Source organism: Gorilla gorilla, chromosome 12 (assembly GCF_029281585.2).
Source record: "Gorilla gorilla gorilla isolate KB3781 chromosome 12, NHGRI_mGorGor1-v2.1_pri, whole genome shotgun sequence".
Taxonomy (NCBI): Eukaryota; Metazoa; Chordata; class Mammalia; order Primates; family Hominidae; genus Gorilla; species Gorilla gorilla.
Window position 1 is genome coordinate 113,625,338 of NC_073236.2, and position 27,175 is coordinate 113,652,512.

General features: G+C 40.5%; 1 protein-coding gene across 2 annotated transcripts in view; it reads right to left on the reverse strand.

The window, feature by feature from the left end:
• Window positions 1-317: 317 nt before the first annotated feature.
• The window catches only part of HADHB (hydroxyacyl-CoA dehydrogenase trifunctional multienzyme complex subunit beta), a 48,503-nt gene continuing 21,645 nt past the window's right edge, over window positions 318-27,175 (reverse strand). For both annotated transcript variants that reach the window (XM_004028955.5, XM_055377599.2), the window contains exons 5-16: window positions 21,706-21,750; window positions 17,925-18,024; window positions 14,595-14,682; window positions 12,959-13,146; window positions 12,445-12,625; window positions 11,640-11,761; window positions 8,832-8,911; window positions 8,705-8,752; window positions 7,542-7,629; window positions 6,795-6,869; window positions 6,178-6,342; window positions 318-848 (exon numbers count right to left, since the gene is read on the reverse strand). In XM_004028955.5, coding sequence (XP_004029004.2) covers window positions 813-848; window positions 6,178-6,342; window positions 6,795-6,869; window positions 7,542-7,629; window positions 8,705-8,752; window positions 8,832-8,911; window positions 11,640-11,761; window positions 12,445-12,625; window positions 12,959-13,146; window positions 14,595-14,682; window positions 17,925-18,024; window positions 21,706-21,750 — 1,216 coding nt within the window. In that variant the 3' untranslated portion in view covers window positions 318-812. The remainder of the gene's footprint in view (window positions 849-6,177; window positions 6,343-6,794; window positions 6,870-7,541; window positions 7,630-8,704; window positions 8,753-8,831; window positions 8,912-11,639; window positions 11,762-12,444; window positions 12,626-12,958; window positions 13,147-14,594; window positions 14,683-17,924; window positions 18,025-21,705; window positions 21,751-27,175) is intronic.

Sequence of the window (27,175 nt, forward strand, 5' to 3'; positions counted from 1 at the left end):
CAAGTGCGGTGGTGGGTGCCTGTAATCCCAGCTACTCGGCAGGCTGAAGTAGAAGAATCGCTTGAACTGGGGAGGGAGAGGTTGCAGTGAGCCGAGTTTGCGCCACTGCATTCCAGCCTGGGCAACAGAGTGAGACTCCATCTCAAAAAAAAAAATAAATAAATAAATAAATAAACAGGATTGTCTTTATCTTCCCAGCAGCCTTAGCATTGACCAAAATATTTAGAAGTTATAAATGAGTAATTAAAGGCAAAAATCTGGTCCTAAGCCAAGAGAACCACCCTCCCCTGACCAATAAAAAATGAGGTAAACAGTTCTCCAATATTTCTCCACTTTATTAACGTTGACCACCATATTTATGTACCTAAACATTTTTTATAAGTTTTCAGTGGTGTTTAGATTCTGAATTATTTTTCCATAATTAATTAGGCACAATGGTTTGTATTTTATAGAGAACACATCTTTAGGACACAGATAAGAACTAGTATAATTTGCAAATATTACAAAGATGATTTCCAAATCTCAGTTGACCTCTTTCCCAACTGCAAACACTCATTTAGTCTTTAGTGACAACAGAGACCAAAAACAACCACCCACACATCTCATGTGAGATTCTGGTGGCTTAGAAATCCTGATTATTGAAAAGCTCAAAACACTGGCAAGGCTTTAGTGCAAAGTATTTAATAGAAGGCCACAAGAACTGTTTTCCTAAGAGGAGCTAGGAACTACAAATGTCATTTAGTAATGCATTGAAATGGCATTGCCTAGTGTGAATGTTGGGCAGAAACTTCAGGTCACTTCTTCTGGATCTATTATTTTGGATAAGCTTCCACTATCATAGCATGGCCCTGTAAAAAAAAACAAAGTCCAATTAGAGCAATGAATGGTGATGAATCCACCTAGTACAGGGACAGCAGAGAACAAGGAGAAAAGTACAGGCTTTGGAGTGGGATCCTGGCTCTGCCAATCAATCACTATGTGATCTTGGGAAAGTTTGTAGTCAGTCTAAACTGGAATTTCCTCTACAAAATGGGGCTCGTAGTGTCTACTTCATAGAGTTTTTGTGGGCATCACATAACATACAGTATATTTGTATATGTGTGTATATATATACACACACATATATATTTATATACATTCATATATACATGTATACATATATGCATCAGGCTCTGTCTAGTACAGAATCTAATTCCTAGTGATGCTCTACAAATGGATGCTGTTAAAATGAGAAATCCAGGGGCTTTTTTAACTGTATAAACATAAACATGATACAGCAAATACCAATAAAAGTAAGTTTCTAGAGGGGAAAACTGAGGCTCTGAAAGGTTAAGTGACTCATCCAAATCACAAAGCTATTAAGGTAACAGGGCCAGGATTTGAAACCAGGTCTAGATGATTCCAAAGGCTGGGCTTGTCCCTTCTTCACTATTCTACACAGGTTAAGATAATGATCTGAGGGACCGCAAAGGGAAGAAGTAGAATATCTTTCTTTTTTTATTTTTTTTATTTATTATTTTGGAGACCGTGCCTTGCCGTTGCCCAGGCTGGAGTACAGTGACGCAATCTCAGCTCACTGCAAGCTCCGCCTCCCGGGTTCACGCCATTCTCCTGCCTCAGCCTCCCGAGTAACTGGGACTACAGGCGCCCGCCACCACGCCCGGCTAATTTTTTTGTATTTTTAGTAGAGATGGGGTTTCGCCATGTTAGCCAGGATGGTCTCAATATCCTGACCTCGTGATCTGCCTGCCTCGGCCTCCCAAAGTGCTGGGATTACAGGCATGAGCCACTGTGCCCAGCCAGAAGTAGAATATCTTTTATCCAGCACTATGCACAGTGCTATGTACTAGCTATGTCCTTAGTTTAGATGAGTGTAAATCCTAGCATAGAATTTTTAGACACCCTGTCTCTAAAAAACAAAAAAGTAAATAAAAGAAACTATTATTTACAAAGTGCCAAGCTGAACACTGCAGGTTTAAAGATTTGCCACATGGTCTTTGTCCTCAATCAAGTATACACTGGAGTTCAAAACAAACTGTTAAGTACTTGGTTTTTCTGCTTTTTTTTTTTTTTTGAAACAGGGCCTCCCTCTGTCACCCAGGCTGGAGTGCAGTGGCCTGAACACGGCTCACTGCAGCCTCAACCTCCCGGGCTCAGGTGATACTTCCACCTCAGCCTCCCAAGTAGCTGGGACTACAGGCACCCACCACCACGCCCAGCTAGTTTTTGTATTTTTAGTAGAGATGGGGTTTTGCCATGTTGTCCAGGATGGTCTCGAACTCCTGAGCTCAAGCAATCTGCCCACCTCGGCCTCCCAAAGTGCTAGGATTACAGGCATGAGCTACCACACCTGGCATGTTAAGTACATTGAAAAGGCACAAGCAGACAAAAAAAGAGCAGGGATAGGAAGGTTTGACTGACTTGGGGGTTGTCCTGAAAGAATTCATAATAAGGTAGAATACTCCTCTCTGGCTTGCTTATTTTATTTTTTATTTATTTTAATTTCTTTATTTGCTTTTTGAGACAAGGCAACTCTGTCACCTAGGCTAAAGTGCAGTGGCGTGAATACAGCGCACTACAGCCTCAACATCCCGGGCTCAAGCAATCCTCTCACCTCCCTCCTGAGTAGCTGGGACCACAGGTGCGTGCCATCATACCTGGCTAATTTTTGTATTTTTGGTAGAGACGAGGTTTTGCCATGTTGCCCAGGCTGGTCTCGAATCCCTGCGTTCAAGCCACCCAGCTGCCTTAGCCTCCCAAAATGCTGGGATCACAGGCATAAGCTACCGCACCCAGCCCTCTCTAGCTTTATTTTAAACACACTGTTTTCATGTTCCATGTTTTTTCTTGCTCTAGATCAGATTTGGCAACACCTGGAGATACTTTTGGTTATGCCAACCGTGTGTACCTGGGCAGAGGTGGGGAGGAGCTTGTTGCTACTGCCATCTGATGGGTAGAGGCCATGCTAAACACCCTACAACACGCAGCCCCCCACAACAAAGAATTGTTTGGCCCAAAATGTTAGTGCCAAAGTTGAGAAACCCTGCTCTAGATTCACCATGATGGATTTCTCCTCTGTCTCCAACCATGTTGGTATTGCTCACGTGGCTCTTGATCAAACAATGTCAAGTTTAATCTAGTTTCTCAGATGCATCTTATCTTCTCTCTTCATGATACTATGAACTTCTAGAAGAAAGGTGCTAGGTATCATTCTTTGTTCATCCATAAAAGCATCCAGTATTGTGTTATTTATACTCTACATGCTAGATAAAGAATTAGGGAACACATACTCAAATCTGCAGACATTACCCTATGTGGATTACGCACTATGCTCGTGAGTAATGTGTACAAGTTATCTCCCTGGTAGAAGCCTGGCATGAAGAGATAGAGGGATCGCTCTAGTCTTAATGGACCATGGTTTTCTGTAGATGAAGTTACACAGATTAAAAAGCATTTCTGACCATAAAGTCCAAAATGTTCCAACTGATAAATAACTGACCCCTTGGTTTCTGCAAAGTCTCTGAGGAAAATCCATGAAAAAGGGCTTCTAAGCGTAAGATTTATTTTATTTATTTTATTTTTGAGACAGAGTCTCTCTCTGTCACCAGGCTGGAGTGCAATGGCGCCATCTCGGCTCACTGCAACCTCCACCTCCCGGGTTCAAGCGATTCCCCTGCCTCAGCCTCCCGAGTAGCTGGAATTACAGGCGCACACCACCACGCTAGGCTAGTTTTTGTAATTTTAGTAGAGACAAGGTTTCACCATGTTGGCCTGTGGGGAAAAGCAAGAGAGATCAGATTGTCACTGTGTCTGTGTAGAAAGAAGTAGACATGGGAGACTCCATTTTGTTATGTACTAAGAAAAATTCTTCTGCCTTGAGATTCTGTGACCTTACCCCCAACCCCGTGCTCTCTGAAACATGTGCTGTGTCAAACTCAGGGTTAAATGGATTAAGGGTGGTGCAAGATGTGCTTTGTTAAACAGATGCTTGAAAGCAGCACGCTCCTTAAGAGTCATCACCACTCCCTAATCTCAAGTACCCAGGGACACAAAAACTGCAGAAGGCCGCAGGGCCCTCTGCCTAGGAAAGCCAGGTATTGTCCAAGGTTTCTCCCCATGTGATAGTCTGAAATATGGCCTCGTGGGAAGGGAAAGACCTGACCGTCCCCCAGCCCGACACCCGTAAAGGGTCTGTGCTGAGGAGGATTAGTATAAGAGGAAGGCATGCCTCTTGCAGTTGAGACAAGAGGAAGGCATCTGTCTCCTGCCCGTCCCTGGGCAATGGAATGTCTCGGTATAAAACCCGATTGCATGTTCCATCTACTGAGATAGGGAAAAACCGCCTTAGGGCTGGAGGTGGGACCTGCAAGCAGCAATACTGCTTTGTAAAGCATTGAGATGTTTATGTGTATGCATATCTAAAAGCACAGCACTTAATCCTTTATCTTGTCTATGATGCAAAGACCTTTGTTCATGTGTTTGTCTGCTGACCCTCTCCCCACTATTGTCTTGTGACCCTGACACATCCCCCTCTCGGAGAAACACCCACGAATGATCAGTAAATACTAAGGGAACTCAGAGGCTGGCGGGATCCTCCATATGCTGAACGCTGGTTCCCCGGGTCCCCTTATTTCTTTTTCTATACTTTGTCTCTGTGTCTTTTTCTTTCCTAAGTCTCTCATTCCACCTTACGAGAAACACCCACAGGTGTGGAGGGGCAACCCACCCCTACATTGGCCAGGCTGGTCTCGAACTCCTGACCTCAAGTGACCTACCCGCCTCAACCTCCCAAAGTGTTGGGACTACAGGCGTGAGCCACTGCACCCGGCCTGTTTATGCTTTTAAATATGTATTCATTTTGATCAGGAACAGGAAGTTTCTGTAATCTAGAGGAAGAGAAAATCTGTTCACATCGGGATTAAAAAAAAAAAAAAAAAAAAAAAAAACAGGCCAGGCGCGCACTCTGGGAGGCTGAGGTAGGTGGATCACCTGAGGTCAGGAGTTCGAGACCGGCCTGGCCAATATGGTGAAACCCCGTCTCTACTAAAAATACAAAAAAAATTGCCCGGGCTTGGTGGTGAGCACCTGTAATCCCAGCTACTCAGGAGGCTGAGACAGGAGAATCGTTTGAACCCGGGAGGCAGAAGTTGCAGTGAGCCGAGGTGGCGCCACTGCACTCCAGCCTGGGGGACAGAGCGAGACTCTGTCTCAAAAAACAAACAAAAAACAAACTACAATCTTCCTTTTGGATTTTATTCCTAGAGTGAGATGCTACAGCAGTCAGGAAGTTGGGTCTCTAATGCAAGTGAAGTAGAAAGGAAAAAATCTGTCAACAACATATTTCTCCAGCTGAACAGCAGTAAGTTATCCAGAAGTAAATTAACTCCCCAGTTAAGGTATAATTCAGTTCTCTAGAAAGATAGTTTCTCTCTTGGAGAGATTTTATAAAGTCTTATGGTGACTAGATAAATAAAAGTTAATTATTAAAGAAGAAAATATATCAAGATGTTAATAATGTTAATGTCTGATAGGGAGATTATAGATGATTCTAACTTTTTCTATATACTTTTCATATATTCCACAATTTTCATAATCAGCATATATTTATAAGTAAAATATAAACATTATATTGGGGAAAAATAGCTTGGGTTTAAATAGCAGTTTCCTTCCAAAGAATTATCAGAATTATGGCAGGGCATGGTGGCTCATGCCTGTAATCACAGCACTTTGGGAGGCCAAGGCGGGTGGATCACTTGAAGTCCGGAATTTGAGACTAGCCTGGCCAACATGGCGAAACTCTGTCTCTACTAAAAATACAAAAATTAACTGGACACGGTGGTGCACACCTGTAATCTCAACTGCTCGGGAGGCTGAGGCACGAGAATCACTTGAATCCGGGAAGTGAAGGTTGCAGTGAGCTAAGATATTACCACTGCATTCCAACCTGGGTGACAGAGCAAGACTGTCTCAAAAAAAAAAGAAACAAAACAAAACAAACAAACAAAAAAACCCAAAAAACAAAAAGTTTTATCAGAATGACAGCTGTTATCCCTCCCCAATCCCCACCCCCAGGTCATCAAAAATATTGCTTTAAGAAGGTTTCAAACTAAATCATACATTCTAGTCATTCCAAGAAAATGACTCTCTGGAGGGTCCTATGACACCACTGTAACGTACCTGCCCTCCAGCTGCACACGCAGCCACTAAGCCATACTGGCCTCCTTCTTTCCGTAATCTGTTGGCAGCAGCCATGACCAACCTGCAGCCAGTGGCTCCAAATGGGTGTCCCAGGGACAGAGATCCACCCCAGTTATTAAACTTCTCCAAAGGAGGCAATCCAACCTGGCTCCCACAAAGACACAAATGTAAAGATAAGTTTACTTGAGATCAGAATCAAGCTAGGCTCTTAGTACTATGAAGTAAGAGAGATAGAGGAAAATACGTAACGTCAGACATATTACAAATAATTTTACTGCAAAAGAAAGTAAGTCTAGGTCAATATTTAAAGTCAGGAGTCCATTTATTTTTCATCTAATGTCAGAATGCAAGGAACAAAAGACAACACAGAATTTTATTTTTGCTAAATAATTTATATTTTTAAACTAAGAAATAAATATATTTAATGAAATACAAGAATTTCTACTTTTACACTAAGAAATAAATATCTTTAATGAAAGACAAAATTCTTCAAAAGAAAGAGAAGCTTTCCCTTCATATTCTTAAGAACAGGTAACTAAGATCCAATTATTAACGTGCTTTGAAAATTCAAGCATTTTTTAAAATTAGAAACTCACCTTGGTTTTTCTACCCATGTAGTTTTCTGCAAACCAATCAGAATCCATGGCTTTAAAATTTGCCAAAATCTGACCCTGGAAGAGAAAATAATCGAATAAGAACCTCGTTATTCATGTTCCTCTATGCTTTCTTATAGGCATGGTTTGTGAAAGTTTAACAACTTTAGGTATGGTTTAAAGTTGAACAAATCAGCCGGGCACAGTGGCTCACATCTGTAATCCCAGCACTTTGGGAGGCCGAGGTGGGTGGATCATCTGAGGTCAGGAGTTCAAGACCAGCCTGACCAATATGGTGAAACCCTGTCTCTATTAAAAATATAAAAAAAATTAGTCGGGCATGGTGGCAGGCGCCTGCAGTACCAGCTACTCGGGAGGCTGAGACAAGAAAATTGCTTGTACCTGGAAGGCGGAGGTTGCAGTGAGCCGAGATCGTGCCACTGCACTCCAGCTGGTGCAACAGAGCAAGACTCTGTCTCAAAAAAAAAAAAAAGTAAAGTTGAACAAATCTGTATCAGTTTTCAATGGCAATTTCCTAAAGAAACAATTTGGTATGTTCTCCAACACTGTATGTGTGGCCCTTGCTTCCCTCCCCTCGGGCCCCTCCCAGCAGTGTGAATCAGTACTTAAAATATGCAGGTCCACTCCTGCTCTACTCACATCATAAACCATGCCTTGCTCTCTCCCACAAATATGGATGACATTTTTTATGACTATAGTCCCTTCATATGTGTCTTTCAAATTACTTACCGAGAAAGCTTCATGAAATTCAAAAGCATCAATATCATTCATGGTCAATCCTGCCTTTTCTAGAACTTTTGGAGTAGCATATGTTGGTCTGCAAAGAAAAAATAAGTAATATCTTAAAACTTTAATTTTTAAACTAAGAGCTCCTTCATATTCCCCAAACTGAGTTTTACATAGGTACTCTAATGTCTTTTCACTCATTCTTTGATTTTTCTGTACTGATTAACGAAATGTTAAAGATAAAATAGTGAAAGTGTACAGACATGCCCTCTACCCTTATTATGTTGCAGAGTCAGAGAAATTGACAATAAATAAACAGTGAGGGATAAGGACAAGCTAATAACATGAAGAACTGGAAGAACAGAGTTCAAAGAGCAAGGCAAGGGAAAGGGCTTGACTGATGTGAACGTCACAGTGGAGGCTAGAGGCTACAGCCTTGTGAGGGAGAGGAACAGAGTCTAAACATGGGGAGGCTTTTATAAAAGGCTATATTAGGAAGATTGTGTAGCAGGGTGTGTAGCCATATGAAAAAATGCATATGATATCTTAATGAAAAAGGATATAAGTTGTGTGTGTCCATATATATATATATGTAAAACTTATAGGAAAAAAATGGAAAAGGATAATCCAAAACTGTAAAATGATATACCAACGGAAAGGATTACTATTATTTTATTTATTTATTTATTTTTTTGAGACGGAGTCTCGCTCTGTCGCCCAGGCTGGAGTGCAGTGCCGTGATCTTGGCTCACTGCAAGCTCCGCCTCTCGGGTTCATGCCATTCTCTTGCCTCAGCCTCCCGAGTAGCTGGGACTACAGGCGCCCGCCACCACGCCTGGCTAATTTTTTGTATTTTTAGTAGAGATAGGGCTTCACCGTGTTAGCCAGGATGGTCTCAATCTCCTGACCTCGTGGTCTGCCCACCTCGGCCTCCCAAAGTGCTGGGATTACAGGCGTGAGCCACCGTGCCCGGCCAGATTACTATTATTTTTTTTAAAAAAACCACCACATAAACCAATTATGAACTCAGGGCTTAATATACTCTCAAACCAGTGTAATAAACAAATAAATAATAAACCAGTGTTAACCATTTATTAACCAGTATAATAAAACATGGGCAATCAAATACTTGTGATTATAGTCCAAGGATACAAACTGCTACCTACCCAAGTAATAGTTGATCTTTTGGATCCTGAGACACATACATAAAATCCCTAGGTAAAAAAATAGAGAGGTGAGCTTTGGTAATAAAATAAAGAAATCAGAGATGATTTGTTTGAACATTTACTTTACCTCAAATATGCCTTCGGCTTATAACCCATGGCCAGAGCCTTTTCCTCTGCCATGATTAATATGGCAGATGCGCCATCAGTCTGAAATGTTAACCAGCACAATGTTAAAATTCTTCAGCCTGTCTGGAGGTCTTTCTCCAGCCATCTTATATATCTGTACCTGAATCTATTAACTCATTAGACTTACACAGTGATTCTATATAACAACACTTACTTCACTGTATCCATCATTAAATCATAATTCAAACATACATACGCTGACTCATTTTTGGAGGATGAGGGTAGAGAAGGCTGTTCAAAAGTATCATAATAATCAAAATGAATCAACAGAAGAGGTAACTTTAGAAATAAATGCTCATGGCCAGGCGTGGTGGCTCATGCCTGTATGCCTGTAATCCCAGCACTTTGGGAGGCTGAGGTGGGCAGATCATGAGGCAGGTGATCGAGACCATCCTGGCTAACGCGGTGAAACCCCATCTCTACTAAAAATACAAAAACTTAGCCAGGTGTGGTGGCACACACCTGTAGTCCCAGCTACTTGGGAGGCTGAGGCTGAGGCAGGAGAATTGCTTGAACCTGGGAGGCGGAGGTTGCAGTGAGCTGAGATCGTGCCACTGCATTCCAGCCTGGGTGACAAAGCGAGACTCTGTCTCAAAAAAAAAAAGAAAAAAGAAAAAGAAAGAACTGCTCATAATAAACACTAACTTATTTAAGCCAAAGTTTTTAGCTTTTGGCACAAAATATGAACCAAAATAAACATATCTCTTATTTATTTATTTTTATATTTTCCGGGCTCTCAGCTGCTTTCTGCCCGTGGCTTACAGGTCATTTTATTCTACTTATATATTCTGTAACAAGCAAACCAATGGGAGAACCAGCTGAGGACATTAGAACCACAATCTTCCCTCTTTGGATACACCCCATACATTTCTTCCCAAATGACAACCGAGAAGCTGGAGGACAAAGAAGTACTACTGAAAAAACATCCTTTACCATACTTCAAAGAAGAAAAGCTCCCCCAAAAACTTCAGAATTCCAAAGAAAAGGAAACTATTCTTCATAATTTGTAAAATCAAAATAAGTTCTACCACATTCTGTCATATTTTTATAACTCGGCAACCCTGAAGAGACTGTGTAGCCACCAATAGGGTGTCCATAAAGTCTGGAGACATAGGTGACCATATGGAATAAATGGTTTACAGACATTACATTAATAACAGGTTCAATGTGCCATTGTGCAAAATTGCAATGAATGTGGGGCACTAATGCAGTCCCCAAAATCCATGTATTGTGATGTGTCACCTCTGATGATTTGTGTCTCTGATTCTCACTAAATAAACCTGGACCTTCAGCATACCCTGGAAATAATCAAAAGGATTCAGATCTGGCAAGTGTAGTCCATGCCACGTGGCTCTATCATTCAATTCGGTTTTGCAAATGACCAACCTAACCAGCTCTTCACCACCTGGGCTTAACAGGGTGGTGTTCCATCCTGTTGGAACTACTCCAGATTCCACTCCCCTAGCCTATCAAGAGCAGGCATTAATTAGTCATTTACCATGGGCAAATATGTCAAACATCTGCATATGTTTTCAAGACTTTATGGCCAGGTAGGAGAGTTACATTGTAAGAGAAACTCTGACCAGACGGCCTATATCCAGAAGACTATACCCAAGGTGGTAAGAGAAGAGAAATCACATCTTACAAGCAGCAGCAGAATCAATAAAGATGTTTAATTGAGGAGTCAGAAAAGCATGGAAGGATATGAAGCTGCATGTTGATAAGTTAAAAAAAAAACACAAAACAAACAGTGGTAGATTTGTTCCATGATGCTTACAGGAAAATAATATTGGGGTCAGTGTAAAGCAGTTTTCTAACAATCAGGGCTGGAAGAGGTATCCTCTTACTCTTTCTGCCTGCTTTTCCTTGTCTTCTACGACTTCCCAGTTCATACCTTATGCTCCAACCTAACTTTTCCCCAAAGAACCCCTTGCTCTCATACTTCCTTGATTTTGCGTTTGCTATTCCCTTTGTCCAGAATGCCTTTTTTTTTTTTTTTGAGATGGGAGTTTCGCTCTTGTGCAGGCTGGAGTGCAATGGTGCGATCTTGGCTCACCGCAACCTCCGCGCCTCCAGGGTTCAAGCAATTCTCTTGCCTCAGCCTCCCGAGTAGCCAGGATTAACAGGCATGTGCCACCACATCTGGCTAATTTTGTATTTTTAGTAGAGACGGGGTTTCTCCATGTTGCTCAGGCTGGTCTCGAACTCCTGACCTCAGGTGATCTGCCTGCCTCAACCTCCCAAAGTGCTGGGATTACAGGCGTGAGCCACCGCGCCCAGCCCGAAATGCCTTTTAAAATCCTTCTTGAGTTGGCTTTTACTCTTCCTTCAAGATTTGCTGCTCAAGTGTTACCTCTTCCAAGAAGACTCTCTGACTGTCCCCCATCTGGGTCAGGGGTTCGACCTAAGCCTAAGCCTATGCTTACAGCCATCACAGCATCTCACTATATTGCAATTGTCTATTCTTTTCATTTCCAGGGCCCACCATAAGCAATAGAAGTTTTTTGACTGGTTAAGTGCCTGAAAGGAAGAGCTTTTGTGGCAGAATGGTGGCTGGATTAGGTGACTTTTCGGGCCTTAAAACCATGATTCTATTTTTTTTTTTAATCACTCCACTTTCACATTAAAATGAATAACTATATTTTTAACCCTCTATTCATAACACACACAAAAAGTTATATTAGGCTTTTCTACAGAGAGTACAGAAATAGAAAAGTCACTACTAAATACAAATAACATTGACAGTTACCAAGAAAGAAGAATTTGCAGCTGTCACTGTGCCGTAGGGCTTGATGAATGCAGGTTTTAGTTTGGCCATCTGCTCCAGTGAGGAAGGACGGATGCCATTATCTTTGGTAACTGTGTCTTTTCCTATAAAAAAAATGAATTTTTTTAACTCTATGGAACCACAAGCCTTATATATCTTCTCCACAGAAATATGCTTTAAAAATTACAAAAACAAATGAAATATAAACCTTACCTATTCACTAGAAGGAAAGTGTTTTATAATTATCATATTATCAAATTTTAAACTAAAGTCTTAAAAGACAATTGGGAAATCATCTAAATGCTTTACTAAAAATAGGACACCCTATTTTCTTAAGACATTCATTCACAGTTGGCTATTCTATACAGAAGTCAGACGATTCAGGAATTTTAAAAACAGGCATGTATGTAAGAACTAAAATATATCAGCAAGATCTAAAAGGAGACTCTGTTTGTTTTTCTTTTTTTTTTTTTTTAATTAGAGATGAAGTCACACGCTGTTGACCAGGCTGGTCTTGAACTCCTGGCCTCAAGCGATCCTCCTGCCTCAGCCTCCCAAAGTGCTGAGATTAGTGCTCAGATCTTAAAAGGACACTCTTATAGAAACTTTAAAAAATGTTAACCTATTGTTACAACATAAATCAAAATTTGCGTCCATATTTAAGAATAAAGGCTGAATACTTTGGAAACAGAACCAACATACTTATGGAAAAATCACTCGGGATGTTTTTGAGTTTTAGGAGCAATTCAGAACTCCCTAATAAGTGTCATGAAGCATTTCATTTCACCTGGTACTTTGAAGGGTACCACATCAGAAAGGAGTCCTTCATCCTGTGCCTTCTTGGCTAGACTGTGAGAGCGCAGTGCATATTCATCCTGTTCCAGCCGAGAAACAGCAAAGGCAGCGGCCAGTCGGTCTGCAGAGTGGCCCATGGTCTCACTGGTGGAGAACTCAGAAACCGCAGGGAGCTGGGAAAGGAGATATCCAAGGAGCAGGTACATTGTTAACCGGTGTTATTCTAACACCTAGGATTGTTCTGTGTTATTTGGAAAAGTTAAAATCTATTTGTCTACCATTAATCAATCAAGTCCAAGACAAGCAGAGGATCTCTAAAGAGGATCTCTAAAGAGGGCTCACAAATTAAAGTTTTCTAACCACTATCTTTTTTTTCCATCTTGAGCAAGTAATTAACCCTTTCCTGTAACTACAGAATCTACACCTATTACAGCATAGCAGAGTCCACACTGCCATACCTAATTCTAAATCTCTGCAGTGGGATGCCCTGCAAACACAAGCCTTACCTCAGGTGCTAGGAAATTAAATCGGAATTTAGAGATTAAAGACAGTCGCTGGCCCATAGATTTGGCCTTATTGAGATCAAGCATCAGTTTTCTCATTTTCCTTGAGTGACGAATAGGGACATCAGACATCAACTCAACACCACCTGCCACGATCACATCACACTGGCCAGAAGCAATCAAGCCAACACCTACAGGGCACAGGTTATACTTCATGAATATCTTTTACAGAAAATAACATACCATTCCAATTTAAGCTTCTTGATTAAGAAGCTGAATGACAGTTATCAGCTTTGTACAACATCTGTAATTAAAGTTTTCAACTTTTCAGAAGAATTAAGGTAATTTTCTTAAATGACTAAAAACACATTCAACACGTTAGAGAAAAACAAGTTTCACTCCTGCCATATGGACATCAACTTCTAGGAATATCCATTGGACCAACTCTTGAACAAATCATATTCCAAACCAGAACATCTTGCATATTTATATGCTCCCAGCTTTAGTTTTAATAAAGATTTTTTATCCTATAAAGAGAATGTTAACTTCTGCTGCAAAGCAGAGAAATTACAGCTGTTGAAATGTAAGGCAGGCCCCCTCTCTCCTTATGGCCACTGGCCAGTATTCTGTTTCTCTAACCAGGAGTTGGTCACATGCTGCCTAGAGTGGCAAACACCCCCAGTCATGGGCATCATTCCCCGCCACACATGAGGTGGGGTGCCCACCTGGGCCTTGATGTTACTAGATGAGCACATGATTACTAAATCTTTCAGGCTTCCTTGCCTCCTCACACTAAGAGCTGATGCTACAAAATATCCCACAGTTTTGCTAAAGTTTGTTAGTGGGGTTTTCAGTGATTTATAAAAATGCCAAGGATGTAAGGAGAAAGTGAAGGAAAGAGCTGTGCCATCTAAAGCAATGATTTACAAGTATGGTAGTGGTGAAGTAAGGAAGACCGTATCTTTGTGGGAAAATATCATATCTGAAGCACCTAGGTTGAAAGCCTGGCAGGTTGTAAACTATTTACTCATGCCTCAGATGCTGAAGTACCTTCCTAGAGATACACTCCTCCAGTTGATAATCCCTGCTGCAGCCAGCCACATCATTCACAGAGGAACCACGCCAATGGTAATGTTCCTCAGGTATGGAGAGCAAAAAAAGAGGTTAACTACGGTTAGAACCCCCAAATTTTAAACCTGACCTTACTTTTTAAAAAACACAAGTATAGAGATCTGTGCTAATCTTTTACTTCTGTTAAGAGTACTTTTTGGGATGAGCTTGGTGGCTCACGCCTGTAATCCCAGCACTTTGGAGGCTGAGGTAGAAGGATCACTTGAGGCCAGAGGTTTAAGACCAGCCTGGGCAACATGGCGAGATCCCGTCTCCACAAAAAATTTAAAAATTAGCTGGGTGTGGTGGAGCACCTGTAGACCCAGCTACTTGGGATCCTAAGGCAGGAGGATCTCTTGAGCTCAAGAGTTTGAGCCTGCAGTGAGCTATGATGGTACCACTGCACTCCAGCCTGAGTGACAGAGTGAGGTTCTGTGTTAAAAAAAAAAAAAAAAAGTACATTTTTATAATCAAGTAAAAGACAAAGGAGAATAATTAACATGTACTGTCTGTTTCCATTTAAACATACCTGTGGTCATGGCTTGGTTGGCAGAGATACAAGCCATGGTGACAGTGTGAGCAGGAGTCTTGTCAGAGAAGCCAGCTCCAAGGGCAGCCTTTAGGAAATAGAGTGAATGAAATGATCACTATAAGGGAAGGGCATCATGTAAATGATGCTTTGAGCACTAATCTTCATAGTCATCTGGAAACGGTTTCAGTTTAACATTCTCCAGAGCAATATTTAAAATCAAATGAAGTCCATCACAGAAATGGTTTACTAATATTTAATCTTGCCATTAATTGACAGGTATATGCAAAATTCCTGCTGGCTGGTTTCTAGTGCAGACATGAGGCTATGATACTCTCCTAACTCACCTAATTTCTTATCGATGTTTTGCTCAGGGCCTTCAAGAATATCAATATATAATTTGATTTTAACTTGTTTAATGTTCAAATATACTTAAAAAAACCTATTAAAGACAGTTGCTGGAATGATGATGAAATATATTATGGGGTGGAGTCCTCACTATCTGTGTTATCAGGTCTCATGATCAGTCACAAAGCTTAGCAGCAAAGCAAAAGTGATTAAACATGAAAATGATTTCTAAAGAACTGACCCTTCATAAACAGAGTTCCCACTCAAGACCCTGTCTGCTTTACACCTATCTTTCTGCTCACTGCCAGCTGGTTTCTCTTACTGACCATCTGATACTTCAGATAGCACACTGCAGACCCAATGCAAAGATGAACTGGAAAACTTGCCAACTATACAGAAGCTCAACTCAATGAAAGAAACTGGAGAATTGCCTGAGTTACAAGTGAGTCTGTGAACAAATAAGGGTCGGACCAATTAACAAGTGGCCAGGATGATGGCATAATACGTGATACAAAGAGAATAATTTGTCCTCTGAGCGGCTTTAAGAAAAACTGAGGTCATTATTAATCTTTTAAAAATGGCCTCTATTATAATGGTACAGTGAAAGTCAAACATGAAATAAGCACATCTATAATTTTATTATACTATTTATTGGGGGAAATTATGCTGTCAAAAACCAATCAACGTCTGATTCCATTTTTGTTTATGTAAATAATTAATGCATAGGTGCAATTATAAAATACTTATTTTTATAATATTAAAGTTTTACTTTAGAAATGAAGCGTCCACATTTCCTCCCACATACACACCCACACACTATTTACTATGAAATACTGGATCCCATTATAGGGAATTCATTTTTAGTAGTCTTTCCCTGAAACTATTTAATTATTCTCAGAACACAAACTCTCCTATAATTTAGTAAAATAAATGTTTCCAAAGTCTCAATTAGAAATTCAATGTCTCTTAACTGATTTTTACCTTTATACTTACTTACTTTTATGCTATTTACCATAATCTATAGAAACAGAAATGTGTTAGTGATGTAACTGCAACATGACCTCATTCTGGTCTTTCCAGGTAGGCCTGATACTAAATGCCCAACCTGCTTTGTTGAGAACTTCTGCCAGGCACCTGTGCATCAGCCTCTCAATGTAAACCAACCCGAAAGGAAGAGAGACGCAAGTATCTCAGGGGGGCAGGAGGGAAGAGCTCTGCAAAGGGGCAAGTGTAAAAGGGGCACTTAGGTTGCAATGGCTCGATTCTCACAAGGGCCTTTCTAATTTGTGTTGCCCTTGGCCCTAGATGACTCTCAAGACGGAAGGAGCTTTAAATAGAGGTGGCTATTGGTGACCCTTGTCCACACACTTCTATTGAAATTTGAATAGCTCTCAGGGCACTAAGGGAAAAGGAGGAAGATGTCTTTAAGCTGGAGAACAGGGAAATATGCTGAACCTTTCAACAAAGTCAGGTTCATGAACACCAGAAGCCTTTTAGGACTGTATATTAACATTATTAATACAGGCAATAGGGCCTAAGAAATTCTTTGGCTGGAAATTATGTTAGCTTTTAGGTTGCAATACAGCTTTAGAGTGACATTCTCATAATGTATCCCCCTCAACCCAATCTCTCCCTGCAGATGCTGCAAAAATTACCTGGAGCACAACATAACTGGTATTAGTACAGGGCAGGCAGAGGGAATCTACCTCCTGTCAATCAATAGCTGAGATCTGCAAATGGATGTAAAATTTCCAGGAAAAATTTCAGAGGAAAACATTATGGCTTTAGTTTTAGGAAAAAAAGAACTGAATTACAGAGAAAATGGAAACATTTATTTTTATTTATTTATTTTTTTATTTTTTGAGGAGGAGGAGAAGGAAGAAAGGATGGGATAAAAAGCTGAGCAAGAGGAGAAAACAGCAAAAAAATTTACTATTTACATCTTAAGTGCTCTTATAAAAGTAACTGGTTATTTTCAGAATATAAAAGTTGAAAATGTATTATGAGCAGCTTGATGTACTCATGAAATTATCATATTTGAAACATTCAGAAATGTCAAGGTTCAAGGAAAAACAAAAAATTTCAGAAGGGAAATAAAATCTCTTCCTATTGTTAATTCCTTCCTGCCCCTCAACAGCACACAGTTATCTTCGTAGGCTTCAGTCATGCCAGGCCTTTGGCAGTTCTAACACTTCTGCCAGGTACAGAGGTGGAACAGAACAAATACTTTCAGTCCTGCTCATTTGCCCTTGTCTCTCAGTTGACAGTGATACTGAACCCAACAATATGGCAAGCACAGACCAGAACTAGGGAAAATACTGAGTACAATGAAATGTGCTTTTGGTGCCAACTTCATCCAATCGATTTTAAATCAAAACACAGCTCAGAAGACGTGTTTGGATTTGCCTGTAGGACACATCCTAGAAGTTCCAAGGCCTGTCATTATCTTGGTTGCCCAATCGACACTACATGGAGCTATGCCAACTAGGGCAAAAGTAAACTCCTGTGAAATAGTTTTTAAAAAGCCAAGCTGCCTTACGTGCCATCTAGTTGATGGGAACAAATGAGTAAGCAAGGCTACTTCCAGCTAACAAAAGTCAAGTTATGAAATTAGTTCTCTGCAACATGTTGAAATTTTAAATTAATTGGAAGCCATGATATCTAACATTACTAAAAATACTATCAGCCACACTTTGCTGATCTCTATTTTCCTAACACAAGAGACAATGTCCTAAACCAGCTCAAATAATTTATTTGATTTACAGTAAAGTATGAATATACACTAATATAGTGTATGTCATTTGATTTATATTAGAATTCTTTTACATATTAAATAACGCATTACCCAAGCTGTAAAATCACATTTTAGGTCAAATGTAACTGAATAGATTTTAAAGGCTTTTATAAAGTAACTTCTATTAATTGAAATTCAAAGTGATTCTCCTATCACTCTTTAAACAACATAAAGTTTGTTTTACTCACCTCTCTAGCCACATTGCTTGTTTTCACTTCCTGAATAACTGTACCAAAGATGATATAATCAACCACTTCCTTAGGGACACTGGTCTGATGCAACAAACCCCTGGAAGTAGAAATCCAAAGCAAAGAAACATTTCACACATCAAGGCAGTGCCAGAGATCATCACACACAACACTGCGCTCCTTGAAAAAGGTTAGCCTTGAATTTAAAAGGACAGAGACTGTATCTTTTCTTTAATTTGACAAGCATTTGGCACCTTCTCAAAGAAGAAATGAATGAAAGAGTGATTTTAAAAGTCAACATTTGATGCTCAATTGGTAATGAGAAGTTAGAGAATAAAAAATAATTTGGAATAGAATAAAATAGATAAGAAACCTATAAATTAATGTTAATTAATGTTAGTAGAAACCAAAGTTTGCAGTGAAAAAGAGAGACAAATATTCAATCAAAGAGATAAAGCAAAGTCTCCCTTAAGACTATTTAAAAAATAAATTTAAAAAAAAGAAGTAAAGTCCTGGGTATGTTAAATTTTAGTTTGAAATATCAATATCAACAAATGATTGAAATAACACATATATTCTAGTTGTGCCCATGAATAGAAACTAGACACAATAACACTCCAGTAGGAATGAGCACTCCCTGAACCCAGACTTGGTTTCCTTTTTTTTTTTTTTTTTTTTTTGAGATAAGAATCTTGCTCTTTCACCCAGGCTGGATGGAGTGTACTGGCACAATCTCGGCTCACTGCAACCTCCACCTCCTGAGTTTAAGCAGTTCTCTCACCTCAGCCTCCTGAGTAGCTGGGGCTACAAGCGCCCGCCACGATGCCTGGCTTATTTTTGTATTTTTAGTAGAAAAAGGGTTTCACCATGTTAGCCAGGCTGGTCTCGGACTCCTGACTGCAAGTGATCCACCAGCCTTGGCCTCCCAAAGTGCTGGGATTATAGGTGTAAGCCACTACACCCGGCCCCAGACTTGGTTTTTAAATGCCATTCCCCATTAAAAGGACAAAAAGTTTTTTAAGAAATGACTGATACCAGGTCCAAAAGAAAGTACAAAGTGAATTTCCATCTTTTTTGTGCCAAAAGTAAGGAAGCACTCAAAGACAAATGGGACCATATCAGCCAGGCACAGTGGTTCAAGCCTGTAATCCTAGCACTTTGGGAGGCCGAGGCAGGCGGATCACTTGAGGACAGGAGTTCGAGACCAGCCTGGCTAACACGGCGAAACCCCGTCTCTACTAAAAATACAAAAAAAATTAGCCAGGCCTGGTGGCATGTGCCTATAATTCCAGCTACTCGGGAGGCTGAGGCAGGAGAATTGCTTGAACCTGGGAGGCGGAGGCTGCAGCGAGCCGAGATCGCGCCATTGCACTCCAATTTGCGCAACAAGAGCAAAACTCTGTGTCAAAAAAAAAAAAAAAAGACAAATGGGACCACATCAAAAACAGGAACACGGGGTATATACATTTGTCAAAACTCATCAAACTATACACTTAAAATCTGTGCACTTTATTGCATGCAAATTATATATCAACAACCAGTATTATACTAAAAAACAAAAGGCACACAGGAGCCAACTTGAAGGAGTGCCAGATAAAATGTGGAATAAGCTGAGCTTCAAAATGAGTAATGACTAAACTTGGCTACAATGAAATAAATAAATAAAAATCTGTAAAATCTGTTGTTTTTTATCAATTAAAAAAACTAAAAAGAGGGTTAGAAACATTGGCTCACGCCTATAGTCCCAGTTACCTGGGAGGCTTCGAGGTTGCAGTGAGCTATGATCAAGCAACTGCACTCCAGCCTTGGACAGAGTGAGACTCCATACAGAAAAAAATAAATTAAAAATTAAAAAAAAATTTTTTTTTTTTGAGACAAAGTCTTGCTCGATTGCCCTGCCTGGAGTCTAGTAGTGGAATCATAGCTCACTGCAACCTTCAACTCCTGAGCTGAATTCTCCTGGTTGGCTAATTTTTAAAATTTTTTTTTGTAGAGATGGAGTCTTACTATGTTGCTTAGGCTGGTCTCAAACTCCCGGGCTCAAAAGATCCTCCTACCTTGATCCTCCTGCCTTGGTTTCCTAAAGTGCTGGGATTATAGGTGTAAGACACCATGCCCAGCTAGTAGATGAGATTTTCAAAGGAAAATATGCATACAGAGAAATGCAAAGCTCTAAGGAATGAAACTTGCAAAACACCTTTCAAAAAGAGAAAGAGGGAGAGATCCAGTTGTGTGTGTGTGTGGTTTTTTATTTTTATTTTTGAGACAGAGTTTTGCTCTTGTTGCCCAGGCTGGAGTGCAATGGTGTGATCTCGGCTCACTGCAACCTCTGCCTCCCAGGTTCAAGGGATTCTCCTGCCTCAGCCTTCCAAGTAGCTGGGATTACAGGCATGCGCTACTACGCCCAGCTAATTTTGTATTTTTAGTAGAGATGGGGTTTCTCCATGTTGGTCAGGCTGGTCTTGAACTCCCGACCTCAGGTGATCTGCCCACCTCAGCATCCCAAAGTGCTGGGATTACAGGCGTGAGCCACCGTGCTTGGCCCAGTTTTTTTTTTTTAAGCTAGAGAAGAATCGGCCGGGCACAGTGGCTCACGCCTGTAAGCCCAGCACTTTGGGAGGCCGAGGAGGGCGGATCACGAGGTCAGGAGATTGACACCATCCTGGCTAACACGGTGAAACCCCGTCTCTACTAAAGATACAAAAAAAAAAAAGAAAAAAAAAATTAGTCGGGCATGGTGGCAGGCGCCTGTAGTCCCAGGTACTCGGGAGGCTGAGGCAGGAGAATGGCGTGAACCCGGGAGGCAGAGCTTGCAGTGAGCCGAAATCATGCCACTGCACTACATACAGCCTGGGTGACAGAGCTAGACTCCGTCTCAAAAAAAAAAAAAAAAAAAAAGATACAGAAGAATCAGTCAGGATACAGAAGAAAAAGAAAAATCATAAAGGCATATTACTAAGAAGTCAACAGAAGAGAGGTGATTATAGCTTACAGTGTCAAGTGCTATAAAGTACAGAGACAGAGGACTGAGAAAGGATCAGTACATTTAGCAATCATAAAACCATTATTAAGAGAAGATTCTAAAGTATGGTTTCTGTAAAACAAAGGGAAAATGGAAATAATGATTATACAATTAGAGAGAGGAAACTAATGATATGGAAACAGAAACAACTGCTCTTTCACTCATGCTTGAGGTATTGCAGGAAGAAAACAAAAACAAAAACATAGAGTTAGAATGGACAGAAAGGTCAACTGAAGGGTTTCTCCAAACTAAGAAAGAACTGTGGCTGATTGAAGACACAAAGGCAAAGTGTCAGTGGAAAATGAAGAGATAATGCCTTACATGTTATGAAACAGCAACACATTTAATGATTCTCAACCAAATTATTCATCCAGCCTAATCTTATTTAACTACATCTAATTTTACATTTTTACTTGGTTTGCACATCAATCTTCAGGTGTCTTTTAGGCTTCTTTCTAGGTAAATATCTACATAATCTGTTCAGCTACCCTTATACAAGTTCCTAAGGCAATCATCAAATATATGTATTGTGTTTAGGCTGATCAATCGAGTCCTGTGGCTAGCTAAGGTAGCATTAAAGTATACTGTCATACTAAGACACTGTTAGGCCTGCAAAATAAAGATTGACAATATTCATAAGCTGCTTAAATTTGTATAGTACAGATGGCTAAAATAAGAACAAATTGCTATTTTATGTGTAAAAACTGGAGAAAGTGCCTTTAATGAAATAAGAACGGAAATGAAACTGCATTTACTTACGTAAGTGCTGCTCTAGCCAAATCATGTGGCATCAGGTCTTTATATCTGGGGAAAGAAAACCAGTAATTTAAACCAAAACCCTAGAGCTTCAATGAAAAATTTTCATTCTATTTGAAATACCCAGAGATCATCAAACACATGCTGCTACAAACAAACACACTTAACTTTACTATCCGAGGCAGTCCATCATTTCAAATGAAGAAACAGTGTGACTTCGCTATCTGTCATCCTTAAAAGTCTAGCAAGCCTTAACTCCTCCTGAGCTTGCTAAGAATCGAACAAAAATGTTGTCCAACACCTTAATGTTCAGTATAACATACGCTAAATTTTCTTTAAAGTGAAGCCCCACCTTTGAGGTCTCTTTTCCTTTAAACATTTTATTTTAAAAGTATATTATTTATTTATTTTGTAATGCCTACAGGGCTATAGGTGATGTATTAGGACTTTTGAAGAAATTTTTGCTTTTAAGTAACTTGAGATTTACCAAAGAATTGGAAAGAGGCCGAGCATGGTGGCTCACACCTAGAATCCCAACACTTTGGGAGGCTGAGGTGATATGACTACTTGAGGCCAGGAGTTCAAGACCAGCCTGGGTAACATAGCAAGCAAGACCTTGTCTCTTACAAAAAATATTAAAAATTAGCCAGGCGTGGTGGCATGGATCTGTAGTCCTTGCTACTTGGGAGGCTGAGATGAGAAGACTGCTTAAGGCCATGAATTTGAGGCTGCTAGGGTCACATCACTGCACTCCAGTCTGGGCAGCAGAGCAAGACCCTGTGTAAATACATAAATAAGAATTGGAAAAAGAGAGCAGAGTTCCTCTTTTCCCCCTGCTGTTTTGTTGTTGTTGTTGTTGTTGTTGTTGTTGTTGTTGTTGTTGTTTTAAGACGGAGGTTCGCTCTTGTTGCCCAGGCTGAAGTGCAATGGCGCAATCTCAGCTCACTGCAGCCTCCACCTCCAGGGTTCAAGCAATTCTCCTGCCTCAGCCTCCCGAATAGCTGGGATTACGGGCACCCACCACCATGCCCAGCTGATTTTTTTGTATTTTTAGTAGAGATGGGGTTTCACCATGTTGGCCAGACTGGTCTTGAACTCCTGACCTCAGGTGATTTGCCTGCCTTGGCCTCCCAAAGTGCTGCGATTACATACGTGAGTCACCGCGCCCAGCCTTCCCCTGCTTTCTCTAATACTGACATCTTACATAACCATGATATACTTATTAAAACTAAGAAATGAACATTGGCACAATACTATTCACTAAGCTACTAACTATCTGAGTCTCACCAGTTGTTCCACTAATGTCCTTTTTCTGTTCCAAGATTCAATCCAAGATATCATGTTGCATTTAGTTGTCATGCCTCCTCATTCTCCTCCAATTTGTGACAGTTTCTCAGCCTTCCTTGTCTTTCATGACCTTGACACTTTTGAAGACTGGGGTTATGGATTTAGGGGAAGAATATCACAGAGGTAAACCGTATTTCTCTTAGCTTCGTATCAGGGGGCACATGATATCAACATGACTTACTACCAGTGATGTTAACGTGATGATTTGGGTCAAGTGATGTCTGCCAGTTTACTCCACTATAAAGTTACTATTTTTTCCTTTCTTATCTCAATTTGTTAGAAGTGAGTCACTAAGTCTAGCCCACATTCCGAGGGGAGAATTAAGTTCCACCTTCCGGTGGCAGGAATAACACAGACTTTGCTGACATATGTCGAAATCATCATAGTAATTGATAAATATTTTGGGGGAGATTCTCTGAGACTATGCAAATATTCTGTTTCTTCTTAGCATTTCACCTAATTTTAGCATTCATTTGTAGATCTCGCAGCAAGTATTATGTGGTATTCTAATGGTTATTTTTCTCATTCTTTATTTTATTTATTTTTATTTTTTGAGACAGGGTCTCACTCTGTCACTCAGACTGGAATGCAGTGGTGCAATCACAGGTCACTGCAGCCTCAAACTCATGGGCTCAAGCGATCCTCCCACTTCGGCCTCCCTTGTAGGTAGGACTACCGGTGTCTGCTACCACACCCAGCTAATTTTTCATTTTTAGTTTTTGCAGAGATGGAGTCTCACTTTGTCCATGCCGGTCTCGAACTCCTGGCCTCAAGCAATCCTCCTACCTCAGCCTCCCAAAGTGCTGGGATTACATGTGTGAACCACTGTACACAGTCCTCCTATATTTATTAATCAAAATTCTTCTGTAAGGAAGACTTGTTCCTTCTTTCTCATTTATTTACTCTTTTTTTTTTTTTTTTTTTGAGACAGAATCTCACTCTGTTGCCCAGGCTGGAGTGCAGTGGCACGATGTCAGCTCACCGCAACCTCTGCCTCCCGGGTTCAATCGATTCTCCTGCCTCAGCCTCCTGAGTAGCTGGGATTATAGGCGCCTGCCACCAAACCCAGCTAATTTTTGTATTTTTAGTAGAGAAGGGGTTTCACCATGTTGGCCAGGCTGGTCTCGAACTCCTGACCTCAAGTGATCCATTCACCTTGGCCTCCCAAAGTGTATTTATTTATTCACTTATTTATATCAGATTAGACTCATAAGCATTTGTTTTATTCTTTGGGTTATGTTCCAATACTATTGCATTTATTTTATTGCTCAAATCATTGCAGTTTTGGTGACCGGTAGCTCCTGCAGGTCAGACCTGTGTCTTTTTGACATGACCCCCTGAACCCCTCTTTTTTTTAAGTACTTCTTTGCTTTCCGGCACTACAAGGTCTCCTTGCTCACCCTGTCTTTTCTCTGGCTCAGCCCTAATCATTCTTCAAAGGAGCTCTGGTTCTTTGTATTGAAGAACGCTATTTAGAAACCAAGATCTGGGTATGAACTCTATTTATTTGTTTGTTTGTTTAAATATCAAAAATAAATTCTCTTTATTTTTAAGTCAGAGATTTAATCATTGGATTAAATAAGAAGATTCATTCTTCAAGTCCCTGAAAATTAAAACTTAAAAACTCCAAAATATTTTTACTGTCATTTTCACTTAGAATCACAGAAGAACCATGAGTAGTTTTCCAAATTTTTCATAGGTAAATCCAGTTTCCTCAAATTTAGGACAGAATTATTTGGGGAAAAGTCATGTGTCAATTTGAAAATGCCTAAGCCATAAATTATTTATCATTTACAATCCTTTTTTTTTTGAGAGAGAGAGAGTCTCACTCCGTCACCAAGGCTGGAGGGCTGGAGTGCAGTGGTGCAACGTGCTTCCTGGGCTCAAGATACTCTCCCACCTCAGTCTCCCAAGTAGCCGGGATTACAGGCGCACGCCACCATGCCTGGCTAATTTTTGTATTTTTAGTAGAGATGGGGTCTCGCCATGCTGGCCAGGCTGGTCTCAAACACCTGACCTCAGGTGATCCGCCCGCCTCAGCCTCCCAAAGTGCTGGGATTACAGACGTGAGCCACTGCGCCCAGCCAACTTATCATTTACAATCTTTATTCTCATACTCTCACACTCCTCTACCTGAATGATTGATAGACTTCTGAATTCCACTGCTAGAGTCTATTCCCGGGAGTGCTTCCCAAATGCCCCTACCCATAAGAACCTGGCCTTCCAAATAACACTCAAGTTGAAAGCAATGTTTCTGCAAATTAAACAGAAAAAGACTTTTTCCACTTAGAAAATGATCTTCTATTACAGAAGACTCATTTGGCACTTCAATCCTAACATCAATAATGTAAAAATTGTTGTCCTTATACATTTTCCCTCTACGTTATTATTATTAATTTTTTTTTAAGAGACAAGGTCTGGCTCTGTCACCCAGGTTGAAGTGCAATAGCATAGCTCATATACTATCATAGCCCACTGCAGCCTCAAACTCCTAGGCTTAAGCAATCCTCCTGTCCCAGACTCCCAAGTAGCTAGGACTAGGGGCATGCACCACCATGCCTGGCTAATTAAAACACCTTTTTTTTTTTTCTTTTTTTTTGTAGAGATAGGACTGGGAGGTAGGGGGTGAGGAGGGGTTGGGGATAGGTGTCTAGTTATGTTGCTCATATGTTGCTCAAGCCAGTCTCAAACTCCTGGCCTCGAACGATCCTCCCGCCTCCGCCTCCCAAAGCGCTGGAATTATAGGTATGAGCCACTGCACCTGGCCTCTAATGTTATTTTTTAGTGACTTTTGTTCTTTACATGAATTTTTCCTTAAAATACTTTTGATTCTTCTTCTCTATTCACTATCACTTCTTACATTACTCAATGTTTTTCTCTTCTCTGTACTACTAGATTGCTCATGAACCAGAATCCTGAATTAAGCTAAAACACAATACACAACAAAGAAAGGAACAACCCTATGCTAATTTGGTAAATACCTCAAATTAAACTTCATGCAAATACTAATCATCAAATGTTTAATAAAAGTAAATGAAACAGTTGAGTATGTTTGGGTGTTTTTGTTGTTGTTGTTGTTGTTGTTGTTTTGAGATGGAGTCTTGCTCTGTCGCCCAGGCTGGAGTACAGTGGCGCAATCTCAGCTCATTGCAACCTCCACCTCCCAGGTTCAAGCAATTCTCCTGCCTCAGCCTCCCAAGTAGCTGGGACTACAGGCATGCACCACCACACCTAGCTAATTTTTGTATTTTTAGTAGAGATGGGGTTTTGCCATATTGGCCGGGCTGGTCTCAAACTCCTAACCTCAGGTGATCCACCTGCCTTGGCCTCCCAAAGTGCTGGGATTACAGGTGTGAGCCACTGAACCTGGCCTATTTGTATTTTTTAACAGCTAGTAAAACAGTATCAAACACCTACATAATACATATAATATATAATGATCCTTACAAAAAAAGTCTTCCTAGCCAAGAACTCTCATGTCTTGATGGAACTTTTTCTATTTTATTGCTGCTGTAATAAATAAAAGTAAAAGGAGGACATCATCTTCTTCCTGCTTCTAAAGCCTTCTGATTCTTACTTTTACTGTTGTGTCAGTACAGGAAAGAGATTACAGAAACACTGTTAAGTGGATTACTATATTGATAAAATAGGATGAATAAAGAAACGTCACTACCATTTACCTATAGCATTACTTCTTCTTCTTCTTCTTTTTTTTTTTTTTTGAAACAGGGTCTCGCTGTGTTGCCCAGGCTGGAGTACAGTGGCAAGATCTCGGCTCACTGCAACCTCCACCTCTTGGGTTCATGAGATTCTCATGCCTTAGTGTTTCGAGTAGCTGGGACTAGAGGTGCATACCACCATACCAAGCTAATTTTTGTATTTTTAGTAGAGACAGGGTTTTGCCATGAACTCCTGGCCTCAAGTGATCCACCCACCTTAGCCTTCCAAAGTGCTGGGATTACAGGCATGAGCCACATGCCTGGCCAACATATAGCATTACTTCTATAAGAAAATATATTTGTAGGTCCCAAACCATCTGTTTAAAAATGAACCTTTGTTGTGTGTGCATACACACATACACACACACACGTGTATCTTTCATAAGTCATTGCACATCATACACAAT